Source organism: Rana temporaria, chromosome 10 (assembly GCF_905171775.1).
Source record: "Rana temporaria chromosome 10, aRanTem1.1, whole genome shotgun sequence".
Lineage (NCBI taxonomy): Eukaryota > Metazoa > Chordata > Amphibia > Anura > Ranidae > Rana > Rana temporaria.
The window spans coordinates 75,051,970-75,073,579 of NC_053498.1; the positions used below are offsets into that span (position 1 = coordinate 75,051,970).

General features: G+C 45.2%; 1 protein-coding gene and 2 non-coding genes across 4 annotated transcripts in view; all 3 read right to left on the minus strand.

The window, feature by feature from the left end:
* The window catches only part of CCDC153 (coiled-coil domain containing 153), a 28,040-nt gene that overhangs the window by 859 nt on the left and 5,571 nt on the right, over positions 1-21,610 (minus strand). Inside the window, exons 2-6 of one of the 2 annotated variants that reach the window (XM_040325510.1) lie at positions 19,835-19,900; positions 16,641-16,703; positions 10,091-10,210; positions 8,670-8,762; positions 5,261-5,391 (exon numbers count right to left, since the gene is read on the minus strand). In XM_040325510.1, the coding sequence (XP_040181444.1) occupies positions 5,261-5,391; positions 8,670-8,762; positions 10,091-10,210; positions 16,641-16,703; positions 19,835-19,900 (473 nt within the window). The remainder of the gene's footprint in view (positions 1-5,260; positions 5,392-8,669; positions 8,763-10,090; positions 10,211-16,640; positions 16,704-19,834; positions 19,901-21,610) is intronic. The other variant, XM_040325511.1, reaches the window with a different exon arrangement.
* LOC120916694 lies at positions 3,793-3,951 on the minus strand. Its single transcript, XR_005744099.1, has one exon. It is a non-coding gene; the product is annotated as a U1 spliceosomal RNA (small nuclear RNA).
* Positions 4,466-4,624, minus strand: LOC120916695. The gene has a single exon (XR_005744100.1). It is a non-coding gene; the product is annotated as a U1 spliceosomal RNA (small nuclear RNA).

Genomic DNA, 21,610 nt, shown 5'->3' on the forward strand with positions numbered 1-21,610 from the left:
AACCAGACCCCTTCTACCTTTATAATTCTGCATTGACCCCTATAACCAGACCCATTCTACCTTTATAATTCTCCATTGACCCCTATAACCATTCCCCTTCTACCTATATAATTCTCCACTGGCCCAAATAGTCAGCCCCTCCAATCTATATCATTTTCCATTGGCCCCAATAACCAGCCCCCTTCTACCTTTATAATTCTTCATTGGCCCCAATAACCAGACTATTTATATCATTCTCCATTGGCCTTAATAACCAGATGCCTTCTACCTATATAATTCTCTATTGGCCCTAATAACCAGCCCCCTTCTACCTTTATAATTCTTCATTGACCCTTGCAACTCTTATAACCCGACCCTTTCTACCTATATAATTCTCTATTGGCCCTAATAACCAGCCCCCTTCTACCTTTATAATTCTTCATTGACCCTTGCAACTCTTATAACCCGACCCTTTCTACCTATAAAATTCTCTATTGGCCCTAATAACCAGACCCATTCTACCTATATAATTCTCCACTGGCCCAAATAGTCAGCCCCTCCAATCTATATAATTTTCCATTGGCCCCAATAACCAGACCCCTTCTACCTTTATAATTCTGCATTGACCCTTATAACCTGACCCCTTCTACCTTTATAATTCTTCATTGACCCTTGCAACTCTTATAACCCGACCCTTTCTACCTATAAAATTCTCTATTGGCCCTAATAACCAGACCCCTTCTACCTTTATAATTCTCCATTGACCCTTATAACCATTCCCCTTCTACCTTTATAATTCTCCATTGACCCCTATAACCATTCCCCTTCTACCTATATAATTCTCCACTGGCCCAAATAGTCAGCCCCTCCAATCTATATCATTTTCAATTGGCCCCAATAACCAGACCCCTTCTACCTTTATAATTCTCCATTGACCCTCATAACCAGACCCATTCTACCTATATAATTCTCCTCTGGCCCAAATAGCCAGCCCCTCCAATCTATATCATTTTCCATTGGCCCCAATAACCAGACCTCTCCTACCTATAACTGAACACACACTTGAATCTGGAATTACACTGCCTTTTACATGTTGCTGTTCTCAAAATAAATGTTATGTATACTGGCAGATGTATTGTAATAAATATTACAAATCTCTTAATCTAATAATATCAATATTAATGGGTTTAAATAATAAAGCAACCAGGTGATTTTGCACATCCTCTAAATATTTGCTACATTGCCATGATTGTATATTGTAAAATATGTTGAAGTGATTCTAGAAATACTTTTTTTATGAAATAAATACATTATTTGCCATTATATATCTCTTGTGTTTTGATGTTTAAGACTGGGGACTCTCAATTCAATCACACATTCCTGAGCACTGGATATCTAATATCCTATTGGGAGGATGCAGCTGTACTCGTGTCAGCTTTTCTGTCACCAAAAACATAAAACTTTTAAAATGTGAGATGTGTAAATGATGGTTAACGTAAATAGGTAAGTATATTAAACAAGTTAAAATGTTGCTAAACCCACAACAGTAAAATCAGTCTGTATATAAAGTAAAACATGCTTGTTATACTCAATGTGGAATCTAAGGGGTTAAATAGAAAGCAAACTTTCTCTGCAGACATTTACCTATAAGTAAGCCTATAATAAGGCTTACCTATAGGTAGTGAAAATAACTCCTAAACGTGCACCCTTTAGGATATATTTACTAGGGCTGTTACTGATCAAAATTTTTCTGTTCGATTAATCGTTTTTTTTTTATCGATTAATCGACTAATTTCGATTAATTATAACGCACATACAGATCCAACTACTTTTAGCTGATCTCCTCCTTGCAGGCTGATTCCCAGTGCAGCTACCAACCACTGGAAGAATGGATAGCAGGATACAAAAAACACACAAAGGCAGCGCTCAATGGGAATAGCATTACAACTTTTATAGTCTTCAAGTAGGTAACAAAATAAATATTGCACTGGAGATAAAATCGACGTAGCTACATAAACTGTAAAAATGGTGCGAGTAATACCAAACGGTACCAAAAGCAGTCATAAAAACATGTAGCTAAGTATGATACTGATATAAAAATGTGTACAACGATACCACTGCTGAATCCAGATGAGGAGAGGTTAACCTCAGTCTGTCGGCATGTAGATGTCCCATGAAGGGAACTATTACAACTCCCAGTGGATGGTTGTAGAATCCCAGGTTGATAGAGGGAAGTGTAACAGCCCTTGCGTGTGGCAGATAGTAAGGTCCCACCGGCATGCAGATATGAAGGCACAGCAAAGGAGCACTTTGCTGTGCAAGCCCCGCCGGTGTCCGTGACGTTACTGGATCTTCGACGGAACTCCCTGATAGCCCAGAAGCCGGCGGAGAGGTGAGTACCAATCAAAATAATTTTAATCGATCAAAAAGATTTTGATCGATCAAAAAAATTTAAGATTAATCGATTAATTAAAAGTAAATTTGCACAGCCCTAATATTTACATTACATGCTGCCAGTAACATCTCTGGGGCATGCGCTCCTAAGGAATGGCCACGGGAGCCGTTCCTTCTGAGCCCCATGCCGCTAATTTTGACATGCGACTGTGTCTACATTCACTACTATGGGATGCCTGCACACAGTTCTAAGGTGGATGCAGGCACAGCAAAAAGTGGCTCAGCACGAAGGACGGTTTACAGCACCCGTCTAAATAAACCCTAATAGGGAATTTTTTTTTTTTTTGAAAAGCCTATGGCGTGTGAACACACCCAAAAAACTCCACCCGGTGCAGAAAAAATGTGCACACACATAAAGAGTGTTCACAAAAACGTGCAGACGGGTGCAACGTCAAGTGGTCCTCCTGTGAAGAGGGACCCAAACCCTGATCCCCCGGGGCGTTAGGCTCCAGACGGGGACTGAGGTACTGTGGTCCGAGCAACCGAAGCCGACACGGACCCAACTTCCTCGGAGGGACTGCCGAAACAGAACCCTCCCAGTACTAGGTGGGGCTCCCCCGAAGGGAGACCCCATGAGAGCAGGCGAACTAAGCCAGAAGGCCATGTCCACCCACTCCCAAGACGTTCAGGGCTGGCCCGAGGACCCGCACCCTACTAATCACACAGTGACAAAACGTGCACAACAAAAAAAGACAAAAAAGTGACAAACACAGGCTTAAATAAAATAAAGTGGGGGAAGGGATAGTGGAGAGGAGAGTGAAAGAAGTGGCCATTGTGGTGAAACAATGACCAGGCCCTCCAGCCAGGAATAAAAAATTCCTCCGGTCCTAGCCAAAAGGCCCGGCCCAGGAGGCAGGTGCTAAAAAAAGCGTGTATCTGGTGCAGTGACCGTGGTATCTTAAATCAATGTGTCCCTCACACACAGTGATCTTCAGATACCCCTGGACTGCCACTCCAGGGGCACATGCACCATAGGCTTTTCGTTCCATATCCGACCCCCCGACCGGCCAGTGCAGCCCTCCACCCCTGCCAGCCAACCCGGCGGATTTGCATGGTCCTACCCCGTCATATCCCAGGGTATTACCAGCTCCTCCTACCGGATCGCTGACAGAGATAGCACTTACACCAGCCAGCCAGAAGGCCAGACTAGAACTCGGCAAAAAGACCAAGACCAAGCACAGCACCCATCCTCACCAGGAGCACCCTTCCAGATGGCTCAGACTCAACCATGGGCCGGCCCCCAGTATTCTGTCGGGCAGCACAGCGTAGTCCCTGCTGAAACCATCCTTCCAGGTGCAATGACGTCATTGGATTGCATCCACCCTCCCAATGTAGGAGGTGCTTCAGCGCTCCGCTGACAACTGATAAGGACAGATACCACACCCAGTCCCAGCCAAAAGGCCGAGAAGCGGCAGGGAAGACAACCACGATCAGCACGGCCTAGAGTGTGCAATAGCCGTGCCTCGCCCTGGGAGAACCGCCTTCATGATCATGGTGTCTCCCCTGCCAGGTAGGGAATTTTACCCATCAACAGTAAAAAAAAAAATATTTTAAGGCTTACTATAGAAAAAAACTGTCACAATCATAACATACACATGTGGGGCACATGTTGAGATAAATAGGGTGAGACTTAAAGTGGAGTTTCCATCCCCAAAAAAATGTTTCCATTATTGTGCTCATTAGACCTAAAAAAGAAAAAAAGAAAAAAAAATGTTTTTTGAATTAAAAAATAAGACAACAATAAATTTGGCCCAATTTTTTTACATATTGTGAAAGATAATGTTACGCCGAGTAAAATGATACCCAACATGTCACGCTTAAAAATTGCGCCCGCTCGTGGCATGGCGTCAAACTTTTACCCTTAAAAATCTCGATATGCGACGTTTAAAAAATTCTACAGGTTGCATTTTTTGAGTTGCAGAGTAGGTCTAGGGCTAGAATTATTGCTCTCACTCTAATGATCGCGGCGATACCTCACTTGTGGATTGCATCCACCCTCCCAATGTAGGAGGTGCTTCAGCGCTCCGCTGACAACTGATAAGGACAGATACCACACCCAGTCCCAGCCAAAAGGCCGAGAAGCGGCAGGGAAGACAACCACGATCAGCACGGCCTAGAGTGTGCAATAGCCGTGCCTCGCCCTGGGAGAACCGCCTTCATGATCATGGTGTCTCCCCTGCCAGGTAGGGAATTTTACCCATCAACAGTAAAAAAAAAAATATTTTAAGGCTTACTATAGAAAAAAACTGTCACAATCATAACATACACATGTGGGGCACATGTTGAGATAAATAGGGTGAGACTTAAAGTGGAGTTTCCATCCCCAAAAAAATGTTTCCATTATTGTGCTCATTAGACCTAAAAAAGAAAAAAAGAAAAAAAAATGTTTTACTCATCTGGAAATGCCTGTTGCTATGCACTCCCACAAAATCTGCCTTTGGAATCACCTAGGATTCTGACATCATCTCCCTCTAATGCTCCTGGGAAATGTGTGTCATCATTTCCCAGGATGCAGTGCGCTGTCCAATTATCACTCCCCATCCAAGACTTCCAGGAAGTAAGTGCTTGTGGGCTTCACAATGCCCACAAGCAAAATGACAACGGTGTAGACATAGTTTTATAAACTATATTTTTTTAATAACTATGCGGAGCGGAGGCGGATTGTAAAATAGTAAGTGACCGGATTTATATTATAAAAACGCATGATGAAAGGACATACATTTAAAAAATGCTAATTGTGGTTGGAACTCCGCTTTAACTAGCTTTTTTGCTTATTTCTACTAAATATCTATATGTTGCAGTAATAGTAGTAGAAACAATTACTTACATGCAGTATTGTCTGATATTCTGCCTCCATGTTTTCAAGATCTCTCCTCAATTCTGTGATTTCCGCTTCTTTCTCTTGTGCCATGTGCTCCGATTCCTCTTTAAGGGTCTGCAGATCTTCTTGGCTTATGGCTGTAGATGTTAAAAATAAAGAAAAGATTTCAAATGTGACAACTGTTCATTCAGAAATATTTTTTCTTGTGCTGTTAAAGTTTATCCCAAAAACAAAAATGCAATTTATCACAGTTTAGTGATCTTTAGATGTGCTGTCTGCATTATTTTCCTTTTTATTCAGGGCCAAATCAGTACTAATACAATCTTGTTGACTATCTGTGCACAGACTTCTAATTTTTTATCTGTTGTGAACTATTAGCTGTCTCCTGTGGGCTAAAAAGCACCTCCCCCTATGTAATGGAGAGGGGGGAGGTGATTGTAGTCAGAAGAACAGAAAGTGTGTTACTGGCAGGATTACCAGATACAAAAAAAAAACAGATAGGGCTAGATTCAGTAAGAGTTACTCCGGCGTATAAGTCGATACGCCGTCGTAACTCTGAATTTACGCAGTCGTAAATTTAAGCGTAATCTGGAAACCAGATACGCTTAAATTAGGCTAAGATACGAGCAGCGTAAGTCTCTTACGCCGTCGTATCTTCGGGTGCATATTTACGCTGGCCGCTAGGTGGCGCTTCCGTCGTTTTCGGCGTAGAATATGCAAATGACCTAGATACGCCGATTTACAAATGTTCGTGCGCCCGGTGGTATTTTTTTACGTCGTTTGCGTAAGGCTTTTTCGGCGTAACGTTGCTCCTGCTTCTATGAGGCGCACGCAATGTTAAGTATGGACGTTGTTCCCGCTTCGATTTTAGAATTTTTTACGTCGTTTGCGTAAGTCGTTTGCGAATAGGGCTGGACGTAATTTACGTTCACGCCGAAACCAATACGTCGTTGCGGCGTACTTGGGAGCAATGCACACTGGGATATGTACACGGACGGCACATGCGCCGTTCGTAAAAAACGTCAATCATGTCAGGTCATCATACATTAACATAAAACACGCCCCCCCCTTCAACATTTGAATTAGGCGGGCTTACGCTGGCCCATTTACGTTACGCCACCGCAACATATGCTATGCCCGCACAAAGATACGCTGCCCTTACTGAATCTAGCCCATACTTGGCAACACTGTAAGCACATTTCAAAATCTCGGTGAGTCCTCCCAGTGAGTCACCAGACACTTCTGAGAGATCAGTCTGCTTGCTGGGCCTCTCCAGCAAGGGGCCTCCCCTGAGTCTTCTCCTTGCCACAGTTTTCATCAGACCAGGCAATACATCTTCAGCACATTAGGCCCCAAAACAGGCTATTGGGGCAAACAGCCAAGCTCCATCCAGCAGCACCTCCTCAACCTAAGGCAGTGCTTCTCAATTATTTTCTGTCATGCCCCCCCCTAGGAAGAAGAAAACATTTCGCGCCCCCGCGACTGTAAATAGTATCATTTGTCTATACAATTGTTATAAGTACACCTCTGCATAACACTGTATCCACATATCCCCCCACACAGTATTGCCCTTCTTCACATATCCCCCCACACACAGTATTGCCCTTCTTCACATATCCCCCCACACAGTATTGCCCCATCACATATCCCCCCCACACAGTATTGCCCCCTTTACATGACCCCATCACATACCCCCCTCACAAATTATTGCCCCCTTTACATGACCCCCATCACATATCCTGCACACAGTTTCCACCATCACATAACCCCCCTTTTCCCCCCACAGCACAGCCCCCACTCCTCGTCCTTAACATTTCCATATATTTTTCCTCCCTTCCTCCCTCTCCACTACTACCTGTAACTTTTCAGCGCGGAGAGCAGGAGGCGGGACATTCGTCAAGTGAAGCCGCAGCAGCACTGGGCGGGGCGGGGAGACTTTTGGGCGAACTGGTGATTGGCTGCTAGGACCGCCTCCTAGCAGCCAATCACCTGCCGTCCAACATGACAGGCTGCTACCTCTCTGGTCCCGTCCCCCAGTTCAAAAATGTCCCGCCTCCCGCCGTCCGCTCCTCTAACTAGCGGAGGAGGCTGGGGACAGAAGCGGATACTAAATGGCGCGATCGCCGCGGTCCGGAACGAGCCCCCCTTTATGGAGCCTCGGGCCCCCCCTGGGGGGCGCGCCCCACTATTTGAGAAGCACTGACCTAAGGCAAGAGAGATAGAGAGAGCACATGGCTTGTCCCAAATATTTATATCCTCCCCCAGCATGCACAAGTGGGCCAAACCTCCTACTGGATTGGCTGAAAATATAAATATTCATCTTAGTTTTGAAATCTCATACTATAACCAGTGATACCAGTGACATCTACTGGCAACAGTGAGAAATCACAAGCCAACTTAAAGTGGAACTTCACCCAAAAGGGGAAGTTCCACTATTCCTTCTCCTCACCCCTCTCATATTTGGGATGTTTTTTCTGGCGGGAGGAGCGGGTACTTGATTTTGATAGGTACCCACTCCAGCTTCTGGTCAGATCAATGTGCTGATCTGAGCGGAAGTTTGGTAGCCATTCCTTCCCCCGCAGCCGCTTTAGACATGTTAGGCCTCGTACACACGACCGGATCTATCCGCTGATATTTGTCAGACGGACAGTTCCAGCGGATCGATCCGGTCGTGTGTAGGCCCGAGCGGACAATTGTCCGGCAGATTGGACAGTTTCCAGCGGACCAAAATTGGTTAGCATGCTAACCAATCTGTCCGCTGGAAACCTGTCCGTCGGACGTGTTCGGTCGTCTGTACACACTCACCGGACACGTCCGACCGCCCGCCATCCCTCGCATGCGTCATACTGATTCGACGCATGCGTGGAAGCTTTGAGCTTCCAGGGCCGCCCACGTCGCCGCGTCATCGACGCCGCGACGGCGAGGCCACGCCCCGCGTATGGTTTACGCGCGGATTTCTGTCTGATGGTGTGTACGGACCGTTTTCAGCGGATAGATCCGATGATGTGTACGGGGCCTTACAGGTCTCAGGAGACCGTGGGGCCATTCATTGAGCGCAGGGTGGCCTGGCTGTGAAACTGCAAGACCAGCAAAGAGCCAGGTCAGATGAGGTGTGTGTGCTTTTTTTAAAAGTCAGCAGCTACAGTATGTGTAGCTGCTGACTTTTACATTTTTGTTTACAGGGTGAAGATCCTCTTTAAGCTTAGGGAAAAACCAGGTGAAAGATTATACAATCAGTCTGAGCTAAGTACAGCCCAGCCAAAAACTAAATCGACATATTATCCCCTGTGTAGGGCAGGGGGGCTACATAAACAGATAAAGAAAATATCAGCAAAATAACATTACGTTCTCTTTTAAATGCAGCATTTGTATTATATGCACATATTATATGTTAATGGGTTTATTTTTGACATACACAGTTGTAGTTTTAATTTTGCCACCTCTTCCTCCAGGGTCTGTATACATGATGAGCTCTGTTCTTCCAAATCTTGATGCTGACGAGTCATTTCTGATAGATGGAAAATAGTAAATACAGTCATACAGAAGCAAGAAACAGTTTGTTGGTGCTATTTATGATCCATTTATTTTCCAAGATTTGGTATTGAAAAAATATTACGTTACTCTCACCCACTGGATGCACTGGGCATCGTTGCTCTACCCTCAGAAATTTAAAAAAAATTTTTTGTTGTTGTTAATTTACCTTTTTAATTTTGCTTTTTGACTGCCCTGCCCCCCCCGGCCACCATTCTTGCCTAGACACAAATTATGTCTCCACAGTTTTCAAGACTCTTGGGATATGTACAAAACATATCGCAGAATGCCTAACTGTCCATTCACAGGGGCCGAAGGAGGGTGGGTGCATCATCAGGAGGCAGAGCTGTCTGAACCAGGAAGAGGCACTTACTACTAGTTAAAGTGTAAGTAAACCCACCTATCATTTTCAGGCAAGGAAGCTGCCATCTTGGCCTATGTTTAATCTTAAATTCCAATGATGCTGCACATGTGATCAGTTATGGCACCAGCCATTGGATGGTTTGACAGTTTGGTTGAGAGCACAACCAATGTGACAGTTAGCAATCCCGGAATGCCGGAAATGTAACTGCTTTTTGAAACTGTTACATCAATGGGTTTACTTCCGCTTTAATGTCTCAGGAAGAACGACAGCGGTGCGGGACAAGGCACATGGCAGCAGCATGGCGGATCACACCAGAACAGCACTGGAACCGCTAGGCAGGTGAGTATGTAAATTGAGGACAACCCTGGGTAACAGGTAAAGTGAGGAGGGAATGATGAAGGGGGGGGGGGGTGGAATGAAAGTCCACTTATAGAGACCCATCACTTTAGGCTCAATCTTGATGAGGCCTTAAGGGATTATATATGCAATTTAAAGCTGAACTCCAGTAATTAGACAAAATCTAGCCTTGTAGTTCGACCCCCCCCCCACAATGTTCATTTAGCCTAGCAGTGGAGGTGTAAGGTGTCATACTTATCTTATGCTCCATTCCAGCACACTTCCATGCGACTGTTCCTGCACTGCCCCCTCTCTAAGATGCTCTCAGCCAAAGTTGCATGCACAGTTTTAGGCATATCTTTTTTGGATGGGGAATTCAGAGTTTAGATAAGGGGCGGAGGCCCCAACACATGGAGGAGGCCCCAACACTCCCACCCCCCCCCCTTTCCCAAAACAAAATAAAATGTTTTGGCAGGAATTGAGCCTAAAAACTATACTCTTTATACCGGTTAAAATAGTTTACTTACAAAATTAATATTAGTGCAAGTAAATTTTATTATTGCATCATTCTTTTATTACACTATATAATACAGGTGAGTGCTTACCACTATAAATAGCTTGTTTTGTATCTCTTTCTTCCTGTAGGTCTTCTAATATCTCATGGAGTTGTCCCCGTATTTCCTGTTTGTGGAATTGTGCCTGGCGCATCACTTGCCTTTGCAAAGCTAGAGATTTTAATATACAAACATGAAAAATAGGTATTATTGTTGGCATAGAATGTTAGGAACCAATGAACAAAGCCAAACTGGCTGAAAATATTTAATACTGCCAACAAGTTTGTTGAGCTAAGTACCGTATTTATCGGCGTATACCGCACACTTTTTTCCCCTTAAAATCAGGGAAAAATCGTGGGTGCGCGATATACGCCGTTCCCCGCTGTCTTGTTCGAGCATTGTCCGAGCCGAGCCGAGTGTACTGCGCACTCGGCTAGACTCGGCCACGCTCGGCTCCACCCGTAGTCACGCGAGAGGAGCCGAGAGGAGCCAAGAGAAGCCGAGTGTGCAGGAAATCCGGCTCTGCACAGCGTGCCAAATTCAAACACACAACAGAACGCAACCCGGGCAAGGTGTGGGTGGACACCTCCAATGCCGCAGATGGACACCCACAAGGCTCGACGGACCCCGCGTAACGCCGCAGACGGACGCCGGACAAGGCCGCCGATGGGCGGCGGGCAAGACAGCAGACGGACATCGACAAAGCTGGACGGACCCCGCGCAAGGCCACAGACGGTCGCCGGACAAGGCCGCCGATGGACACTGGGCAAGACATCCAAAATGTAATTTTTTTCCCTAAACTTCCCTTCTCAGCTTGGGGTGCGCGCTATACGCCGGCGTGCGGTATATGCCGATAAATACGGTATCTAATGCCCTGTACACATGACCGGGTTTTCCAATGGGAAAACTGCAAGGAGAGCTTTTGCTGGTAAAACTGCCAAACCCTCCAGACAAAAAAAGGAGAACCAGCTCTCTTTTTTCCCGCCGGGATTCCCGACTGACTTTTTCCCATCAGAAAACCTGGCCATGTGTAGCAGAAAACGGACATTTTTGGCCGTTTTCCTGTGGAGCATAAACACGGTCGGGAATCCCAAGGAAAAGCTCTCATCTGAGTTTTCCCGATGCGAAAACCGATCGTCTGTACGGAGGAAAAGTAGAGAGCAGGTTCTCGGTTTTCCCTCTGGATTTCCGACTGGACCTTTTCCTGTTGGGAATCCTGGTCGTGTGTATTAGGCATCAAGGATATCTCTTGTACCCCGTATGCTGCTTGATCACCAATCGCTTCTTTTAAAATGGCAGGTACCAAATATTAGACATTTCAGGCACACACTATAGCACCTATTTGATAAATGTTGAAAAGAGAACAGCTGTATTTATACTGAGATTAAATTACACACAGGTGGACTCTATTTACTAATTAGGTGTCTTCTGAAAGCAATTGGTTCCACTAGATTTTAGTTAGGGGTATCCGAGTAAGGGGGGCTGAATACAAATGCACGCAACGCTTTTCACATATTTGTAACAAATGTTGAAAACCATTTATAATTTTCCTTCCACTTCACAATTATGTGCCACTTTGTGTTGGTCTATCACATAAAATCACAATAAAATAAATATAAGTTTTTGGATGTAACATGACAAAAAGGCACTATTATGCCATTGGAGTCTTGGTGATGCTTTTCTGAAATTGGTTGGTGAGTCATATGACACCCCACATGTCATGGTCAAATACAATGGGTCTGAGTCTCATTTCTGATTCGTTGTAGGAAGAAGCAGGGGTGCTCCTTATCACCGATATTTTTTTGTTCTTGCTTTAAAGCCACTTGATAACAAAGATATCAAGGGCTTGGAGATCGCGGGTATTCCCCACAAGACTGCCCTATTTATGGATGATATCTTATCACAATAATATTGAAACTTCCTCCCATATTACCCTCCCTAACTTGCTATCTCTCCTCATGCAATCTATTTTTGGTCTCCACGTTGCTCAAAATCTAATGCTTTGAAAGTTATCCCACCCCTATCTTTTCAACAATCTTTACAGACCTTGGGCCAGATCCACATAGAATTGGATAGGCGCAGCGTATCAGAGATACACTACACCGCCGTATCTTACCTGGCTTTAAGTCAAATCCAGGAAGATTTTGCGCCGTAAGTTACGGCGGCGTAGTGTATTTCTGGTGGGGGAATTCAAATCGGCGGGTAGGGGGTGTGATTCATTTAAATGAAGTGCGTCCCCGCGCCGAAAAGAAACTGCGCATGCTCCGTTTTGAAATTTCCCGCCGTGCTTTGCGTGAAATGACATTGCAACAACGTCATTTTTTGAACTTAGACATGACTTAAGTCCATCCCTATTCACGGACGACTTACGCAAAAAAAAAAATTGAAATTTTGACGCGGGAACGACGGCCATACGTAACATGGCAAGTCTATCTATACGCCGCAAAATACCAGCTTTAACTATACGCCGGAAAAAGCCGACTAGAGACGACGTAAGAGAATGCGACAGCCGCGCGTACGTTCGTGGATCGTCGTAAAAACCTAATTTGCATACCCGACGAGGAAAACTACGCAAACTCCACCCAGCGGGCGCAGAAATATTGCACCTACGATCCGAAGGCGTACGAACCCAGAAGCCGTCGTATCTTGGTTTGAGGATTCAAATTAAAGATATGACGTGGGTAATTTGAAAGTAAGCCGGCGTATCAGTAGATACGCCGGCGTACTCGCTATGTGGATCTGTTTCTTTTTCAATTATTCCACATTATTCCATACCTCAACATTATACCCTCTGCTACCTTCAGCTCTTTATACAAATAAAATATCCCCTATTACTAAACATCTTAGGAATATATTAACATGCAGGGACCATACTAAAATCTTATGGTTTCGGTGTAATCATACAAATAAAATAATTTTTATTGTTAACTTATGGTACCCATTCTGAGTCTTACCTGTCTTTATACCATTGATAATAACGCTACGTTTCCTACAGCTCCAAGTCTTCACATTTATATGGGGCTCAACCAGACACAGACTGTATAGAAATAGGCTTCATAAGCAGGGAGGTGGTGGGGGAGGCTACCCAACATATCTTAGTATTTCAAAGCGCCCAAATTGCCCAACTGATTGAACTTCACTCTTGAAAAAATGCACCTTTGTGGACCTTGCCAGACATGCTGAATGTTCAATCCATCCCCCTTCCTTATGCCCAGGCACTCTCAAACCAGTATTGACTCATGTTTGTCTATTTGGGCTTCTGTTGAAAAAATTTGCAGGCCCTCTCTCCTCTCACCTTTCACTTCTCCCCATTTCTAATTGCCCCTTGTTTCCTCCTTGTCTGGAGGATCCCTTAGCCATTGTTGGTGGCTTTGTTATGGTCTACTCTAACCTACTGTAGATATACAAGGGACTCACACTTTCCAGCAACTTTAACAATCTTACAAAATCACGAACATTGAATTATTCAACTACTACCTCCCTCCTGACACTTTTTAAAGCTTCCATAGTGTGCAGGACTTAGAAAATTCATACAAGGAATTGTCTCGCACTTATTACCCCCACAAAAAATGCTAAATGTATACGGTCAAATACAGCTGCTTGTTTTTCAGGGTACTCAAACAGAGAATATGCTGTACATATGGAGGACCTGCCATGAGGTTCAATACTTGTGTACTGTACAGTACAGACCAAAAGTTTGGACACACCTTCTCATTCAAAGAGTTTTCTTTATTTTCATGACTATGAAAATTGTAGATTCACACTGAAGGCATCAAAACTATGAATTAACACATGTGGAATTATACATAACAAAAAAGTGTGAAACAACTGAAAATATATTTCATATTCTAGGTTCTTCAAAGTAGCCACCTTTTGATTACTGCTTGGCACACTCTTGGCATTGTCAAGAGGTAGTCACCTGGCGCAGCACCCCATCACTCTCCTTCTTGGTCAAATAGCCCTTACACAGCCTGGAGGTGTGTTTGGGGTCATTGTCCTGTTGAAAAATAAATGATGGTCCAACTAAACGCAAACCGGATGGAATAGCATGCCGCTGCAAGATGCTGTGGTAGCCACGCTGGTTCAGTATGCCTTCAATTTTGAATAAATCCCCAACAGTGTCACCAGCAAAGCACCCCCACACCATCACACCTCCTCCTCCACGCTTCACGGTGGGAACCAGGCATGTAGAGTCCATCCGTTCACCTTTTCTGCGTCGCACAAAGACACGGGGGTTGGAACCAAAGATCTCAAGTTTGGACTCATCAGACCAAAGCACAGATTTCCACTGGTCTAATGTCCATTCCTTGTGTTCTTTAGCCCAAACAAGTCTCTTCTGCTTGTTGCCTTTCTTTAGCAGTGGTTTCCTAGCAGATATTCTACCATGAAGGCCTGATTCACACAGTCTCCTCTTACCAGTTCTAGAGATGTGTCTGCTGCAAAAGGTGGCTACTTTGAAGAACCTAGAATATGAAATATATTTTCAGTTGTTTCACACTTTTTTGTTATGTATAATTCCACATGTGTTAATTCATAGTTTTGATGCCTTCAGTGTGAATCTACAATTTTCATAGTCATGAAAATAAAGAAAACTCTTTGAATGAGAAGGTGTGTCCAAACTTTTGGTCTGTACTGTATATGGGTCTTCACTAGGATTAATACAATCCTCTGGGTCAATCTCTGTAAGGCCCGTACACACGACCGAGTTTCTTGGCAGAATTCAGCCAGAAACTCGATCGGAGCTGAATTCTGCCGAGAAACCCGGCGTGTGTACACTTTCGGCCGAGGAAGCCGACGAGTTCCTCGTCGAGCCAAATAGAGAACATGTTCTCTATTTCCTCGTTGTTCTATGAGGAAAGTTGGCTCGCCGAGATCCTCGGCAGCTTCACACAGAACTCGATGAGCAAAACGATGAGTTTTGCCAGTCGAGTTCCTCGGACGTGTGTACGGGGCCTAAGGGCTCTTGAGAGGTCCTCCCATACAAAACCTGTGACCACTGCTGCTCACACGTTCTGTGTTCAGGGACACGCACCCACACCCAGGGGCGGACTGACAAGTCATGGGGCCCCCGGGCACTAGGGGATCATGGGGCCCCCAGGTTTAAAGATGGCCACTACTAAGCAGCCATCTTTCTGATGCAACATTAATGCGGCACAGCCTTTGTGGAGGGGCACCTAGCTTAATGACATGAAGAGTGGCAGGAAACTTAAAGCGTGTGACCTAATAAATGTACGTGGAGCCTCTCGTGAGCAGTGCCACCTTAACAGCACAGGCTCTGAAGGTCCGGCAGTAGTCTGCAGTAGCTATGCCCTTTCTCCGGGTTCTCCCATCACACGGCACTGAAGGGGGGATCTGACTGAGGGAAACACAGAGCAAGTGTGCAGGAGAAAACTGAAGGGGAAGACAGAAAGAAGACTCTGAACTTCTAAATACATACACCGCCGGGCAGTATGTGTATTTAGACGCAATGACACTGCTATTGACAAACCCTGGGATTGAGCTATAACAGGACTTCTTCTTAAAGAGTGTGACTGTCCCTGCTCATGGGGCCCCCTACTGACCCTGGGGTCCTTGGGCACTCAGGGACTGCCCTAATGGTCAGTCCGCCCCTGCCCACACCCCCACAGATGACAAATCGGGAGCAGTGGCTTTATACGTGCAGACTGCTAAAAGACATGAATAGGACTTCCTGCATTTGGATGCACGGAAAACCTCTACATCTTGGGGTTGATTTACTAAAGGAAAATAGACTGTGCACTTTACAAAGTGCAGTTGCACTCTACAAGAGCAGTTGCTCCAGAGCTTAGTAAATGAGGAAAAGCTCTGCTGAATTCCATCATTCAATCATATGCAAGCAAAAAGGCTGTTTTTCTTAATTTCCTTGCACGTGATTGGTTATTCTTTGCAAAGTGAAGCTTTACCTCATTTACTAAGCTCTGGAGCAACTGCACTGCACTGTCCGCTCCTCTCCCCCCCTCCCCGGCCGGCATCTTCATTGTCACTGTGGGCACCCGGCCGTGACAGCTTTTGGCTTCACGGCCGGGCACCCACTGCGCATGCGCGAGCGGCACTGCGCATGCGCGCGCGGCGCTGCGCTGTTTGATTGGACAGGCGATCACCTGGGACCTGTCACGTGTCCCAGGCGATCGCCTACAGGGAGGGGCTGCCAAAAGGCGATATGACGTATCGCCTTAGCTGCCCCTCAGCGGAAGGAGGAAGTGGGACAGGAAGTCCCCTTCTCCTGAAGCCCCTACTCCCCCCCCCCAAAAAAAATTACATGCCAAATTTGGCATGTAAGGGGGAGAGGAGTGGGTTAAGAGGAAGTTCCATTTTTGGGTGGAACTCCTCTTTAAGTACCCCCATGTGAATAAAGCTTAAGATTAACATGCTTTGTGAAACATACTAAACCCAAAAGAACCCAAATAGTGAAAAGCACTGGGCTGATATTACTTACAAAAATAAATAAATATTATTATTATTTTATTTATATATATACACACACACACATATTATGCTTTACTGTACTATAATTATAATGAACATATAATAAACTGTACTAAACAGGTTCTGTTAAACTTGTAACAAATTAGATATTACTTACCAAGGTGATCCTTTAAGACATCTACCTCTATAGTGGCTTTTTTGTGTTTATCTTCCATTAGACCTATCAGAATGAAGTCACGTTTTATAGGATTACAACACACACACATACGTTATGTATAAATAGATAATGTAATTATCTATTCTCCCTACAATGTACAGTGGAGATAACTATTCACCTCAATATATACTGTATATACAGGTGCATCTCATAAAATTGGAATATCATCAAAAAGTTCATTTATTTCATTAATTCAATTCAAAAAATCGAAACCCATATTTTATATAGATGCGTTACACACAGTGATATATTTCAAGCATTTCTTTCTTTTAATTTTGATGATTTTAATACAGACATGTTGGCTAACTGAAAAGCATGTCCATGTCCTGTATAGTATGCACTCAATACTCGGTCGGGTCTTATTTTGCATGAATTACTGCATCAATGCGGCGTGGCATGGAGGCGATCAGCCTGTGGCACTGCTGAGGTGTTATGGAAGCCCAGGTTTCTTTGATAGGGGTATTCAGCTCGTCTGTATTGTTGGGTCTGGTATCTTTCAATCTTTTTCTTGACAATACCCCACAGATTCTCTATGGGGTTTAGGTCAGGAGAGTTTGCTGGCCAATCAAGCAGAGTGATACCATGATCATTAAACCAGGTATTGGTACTTTTGGCAGTGTGGGCAGGTGCCAAGTCCTGCTGGAAAATAAAATCAGCATCTCCATAAAGCTGATCAGCAGAGGGAAGCATGAAGTGCTCTAGAATTTCCTAGTAGAGGGCTACGCTGACTTTGGACTTGATAAAACACAGTGGACCAACACCAGCAGATGACATGGCTCCCCAAATCATCACTAACTGTGGAAACTTCACACTGGACCTCATGCAACTTGGATTCTGTGCCTCTCCACTCTTCCTTCAGACTCTGGGACCAGTGGCAGCTGATGCTCAAAATGTTGGGGGGGGGGGGCGCAAACAAACTAAAAAAAAACCCTATCAATTGCAGCCTCACTGTGCCCATCAAACGCAGCCACTGTGCCCATCAATAGCTGCCAGTTTGCCCCATCAATACAGTAGCTGCCAGTTTGCCCCATCAATAGCCGCCAGTTTGCCCCATCAATAGCCGCCAGTTTGCCCCATCAATAGCCGCCAGTTTGCCCCATTAAATGCCACCAGTTTATCCCATCAAATTCCGCCAGTTTTCCCCCATCAAATTATGCCAGTTTTCCCCATCAAATGCAGCCAGTTTGACCCCCCCCCCCCCTGCCTGGCACTTACCTTTCTCGGGTCAGTGCCGTCCTCCACGCTCCCTCCAAGTCCTTGATATCTTCTCCCATCCTCTTCATGTAATCTCTGCTATGATTGGATGCCTGATAGGCGTCCAATCACAGCGCATGTCGCTTCAGCCAATCAGGGAACCGGTAACCAGACCCGGTGCACCTGATTGGCTGAGAGGCGGGTCAGTGTTAGGGAAGCGATTCCCTAACACAGCTCTGTGTAAACAGCGAACGCACGTTTTAACAATTTGAAAGCCTATTAGAGCCCACCGGCTCTAATCAGGAAGCCTATTAGAGCCGACGGCTCTAATCAGGCACTTCCAAAACACCCCCACCGCTGTAATACAGATGGCCGGCGCTCGACAAGAGGCTGGACACCTGAATAGTGGACGGCAGCGGCGACAATAGATAGATTCATGCAATGCATGAATCTTTCTATTGTTGATTGACGGGTGCAGGAGAGAGGGGGTGCCACTCCTGCGCCCACTATGGACGCACCGCCACTGTCTGGTACCTTGATTTCCAAATGAAATGCAAAGTTTTCCACAGTCCCTGATGATCAGGTATTCTTCAAGTCCAGCAAAATATGAGCCATGCTGCCCTCCTGTAAGAACATTTAAAAAGGGAGACTAACAACCCTCTGCAAAGCAATCATGACCTGATTACGTTAGAGAGGTAACCCTCCCTATCTTATTGTGAATGCTGTTCTACAGGGGATCACAGAACGCAGATATCAGGAAAAAATGCAAAACGTCCTGTGAATGGAGGAGGGATGGATGGATGACAGGGTCCACCTCCTCCGATCATATAGCACTTTGTATTCTGGGGGGAAAAATACCATGGGCCAGATCCACAAAGAAGCTACGCTGGCGTATCTATTGATACGCCACGTAACTTCTAGTTTGCTCCGGCGTATCTTTGTTTTGTATCCACAAAACAAGATACGCCTGAAGCTGGGCTAGATCCGACTGGCGTACGTCTTAGTACGCCGTCGGATCTAAGGTGAATATTTACGCTGGCCGCTAGGTGGTGTTTCCGTCGATTTCCGCGTCGAGTATGCAAATTAGCTAGATACGGCAATCCACGAACGTACGTCCGGCCGGCGCATTTTTTTACGTCGTTTCCGTAAGGCTTTTTTCGGCGTATAGTTACCCCTGCTATATGAGGCGTATCCTATGTTAAGTATGGACGTCGTTCCCGCGTCGAATTTAGAAAATTTGACGTCGTTTGCGTAAGTCGTTTGCGAATAGGGCTTTGCGTAGAATGACGTTCACGTCGTAAGCATTGGCTTGTTGCGGGTTAATTTCGAGCATGCGCACTGGGAGACCCCCACGGACGGCGCATGCGCCGTTCAGAAAAAACGTCATTTACGTTGGGTCAAGACGTATTACCATAAAACATGCTCCCATCTCATCTATTTGAATTGCGCGCCCTTACGCCGACACAGTTACACTACGCCGCCATAACTTACGGCGCAAATTCTTTGAGAATACGGGAAATACGCTGTAAGTTACGGCGGCGTAGTGTATCTGAGATACACTACGCCGGCCGTAAAGAAGCGCCGCGCTTCGTGGATCTGGCCCCATGAGTTTTGTAAATGGGCAAAAAAGGAGGAATGGGCAGGTGAGTGGCCCATAGTTGCAGCGGTTGATCTTAACCCCCAGAGTGCCAGAAAATAAGTATTTTCGGCTTTAAGCCCCTTTAAGGGGGTTGACTTCAGGATACCAAGTGTAAATGCTGCAAAATCTTCATGCTGACTTGTCACTGGATATGAAAAGGGCACATATCATTGTTTTACGTGGACTCAAGTAGGCTCCACTCAAATGACAATTATTTTGAGTTTACCAATGAAACCCCAATAAATCACCAGTTGGTGGTAAGATTCATGTATTCCCAATTCCATACACAGTATTACAGTACCTGATTCTTTCTGCTTTTTCATTTTCTTCTTATTCTGAAGCTTCCCCTTCAGTTTGGGAGGCATTGCTATAAGAAGAGAAGACGGTCAATAAAGTCACCAGATACCTACATGGAAATCTTAAAAGCAGTGGAAGGTTTATTAATTAAAAGTATAACTAAAGGCAAAACTTTGTTTTACTTTAAGTTTGCATAAAGTGGAGAGGGATTACAACACCTGTCAGGTTTTTATTGCTGTCCGTTGTGGAAATGCGCCCTCTCTAATTGTCCTATTTACCATTACCACCGAAAGTGAAAGTATAAGAAAACCCCCAAATTTTGGGGTGTCACTGGAGCAGGAATAGAGGAGAAATCTTCCAACGGGGACACCAATTCTGACCCTGGTAAAAACCCAGGACTCCCTCACTTTGGAGGGATTTCCTCTTACTTCCTGTTTTGCCTATAGGGCAGGAAGTGAGGAGAAATCTCCACAATGGGACACAGACGGGAAAACAAATTGACAGGGGATATAACCCTCCCTTTACTCCAAAATGAAAAAAAGTTTTGCTTTTAGCCCCATTTTAAATAATCATGGCACAACATTCTGGAATAATGGCCCGGATTCACAAAGCACTTGCGCCGACGTATCTCCAGATACGCCGCGTAAGAGCAAATATGCGCGGTCGTATCTGTGCACCGGACCCACAAACTGAGATGCGCCTAAAAACAGGCTTCATCCCGCCGACGTAACTTGCCTACGCCGGCGTAGGGTGGGCACACATTTACGCTGGGGGCATATTTACGCTCACATTGATCAGCCGTTGAAATATGCAAATGAGGAAAATACGCAGATTCACGAACGTGCGTGCGCCCGACGCAGTGCGCGTAAGTTATACGTCCGGCGTAAATGTATGCCCCATAAAGGAGGTGTAACTCAGCAGCATCCATGCAAAGGGCTGCACCAGGGAACCCAAGCCGGCGTAATTTACGTTGGACGTGTGTGACTGGCCGTAGATTACGTTCAGGGCATACGCAGTGATCCAGCTTATCTTAGGCAGTTGTTCCGACGTGGTTGTGAGCATGCGCACAGGGATGCGTCCACGTCCCGGCGCATGCGCAGTTTGTTATACGTATCTGTCTGGCGCTCAGCCCATCATTTGCATGGGGTCACGGCTCATTTGCATGGCTCAGGCCCACTTCCACCTACGCCAGCTTACGCCTTAGAAACCCAGCGCAGTTTTGGGAGCACTGGCTTTGTGAATTCCGTGCTTGCCTCTCTGCGCTGCGTCGGCGTAGCGTATATTATTTGCGCTACGGCGGCTTAAATGTGCGCCGCTGTCTGTGAATCCGGGCCATTGTATCCAGCTTTAGAAATGTACTTCCAGAATAAAAGAAGAATACGAAATATGGAGCTGTGCTTCTATTTTGAATACAATAAAAAATCCTTAAAGCAGAATAAAATAAAACTGCCTTTCGTTGCAATATATAGACTTTCTCTGCAGTCATTTTTCTACTATAAGATGTCCTCAGTTTGAGGGCCAATATCATTAAAGTGGAGTTCCACCCCGAAAAAAAAATGTAACAAAAATCTACAAAAAAATTGGAAAAAAATAAATAAAACTATTTTACTTACCAGAAATAGCGGTTGCTATGCGGAAGTTCCTAATCTGCCTCTTCCTAGTCCTTGGCAGGTCTTCTTCCTCGTCCTACTCGCCGTGTCTTCTGGATAATGGGACACGCTGCCTTCTGGGAAGTGTGTGTATCCCAGAGAGCAGTCGCCCATATAGAGAACACTGCGAG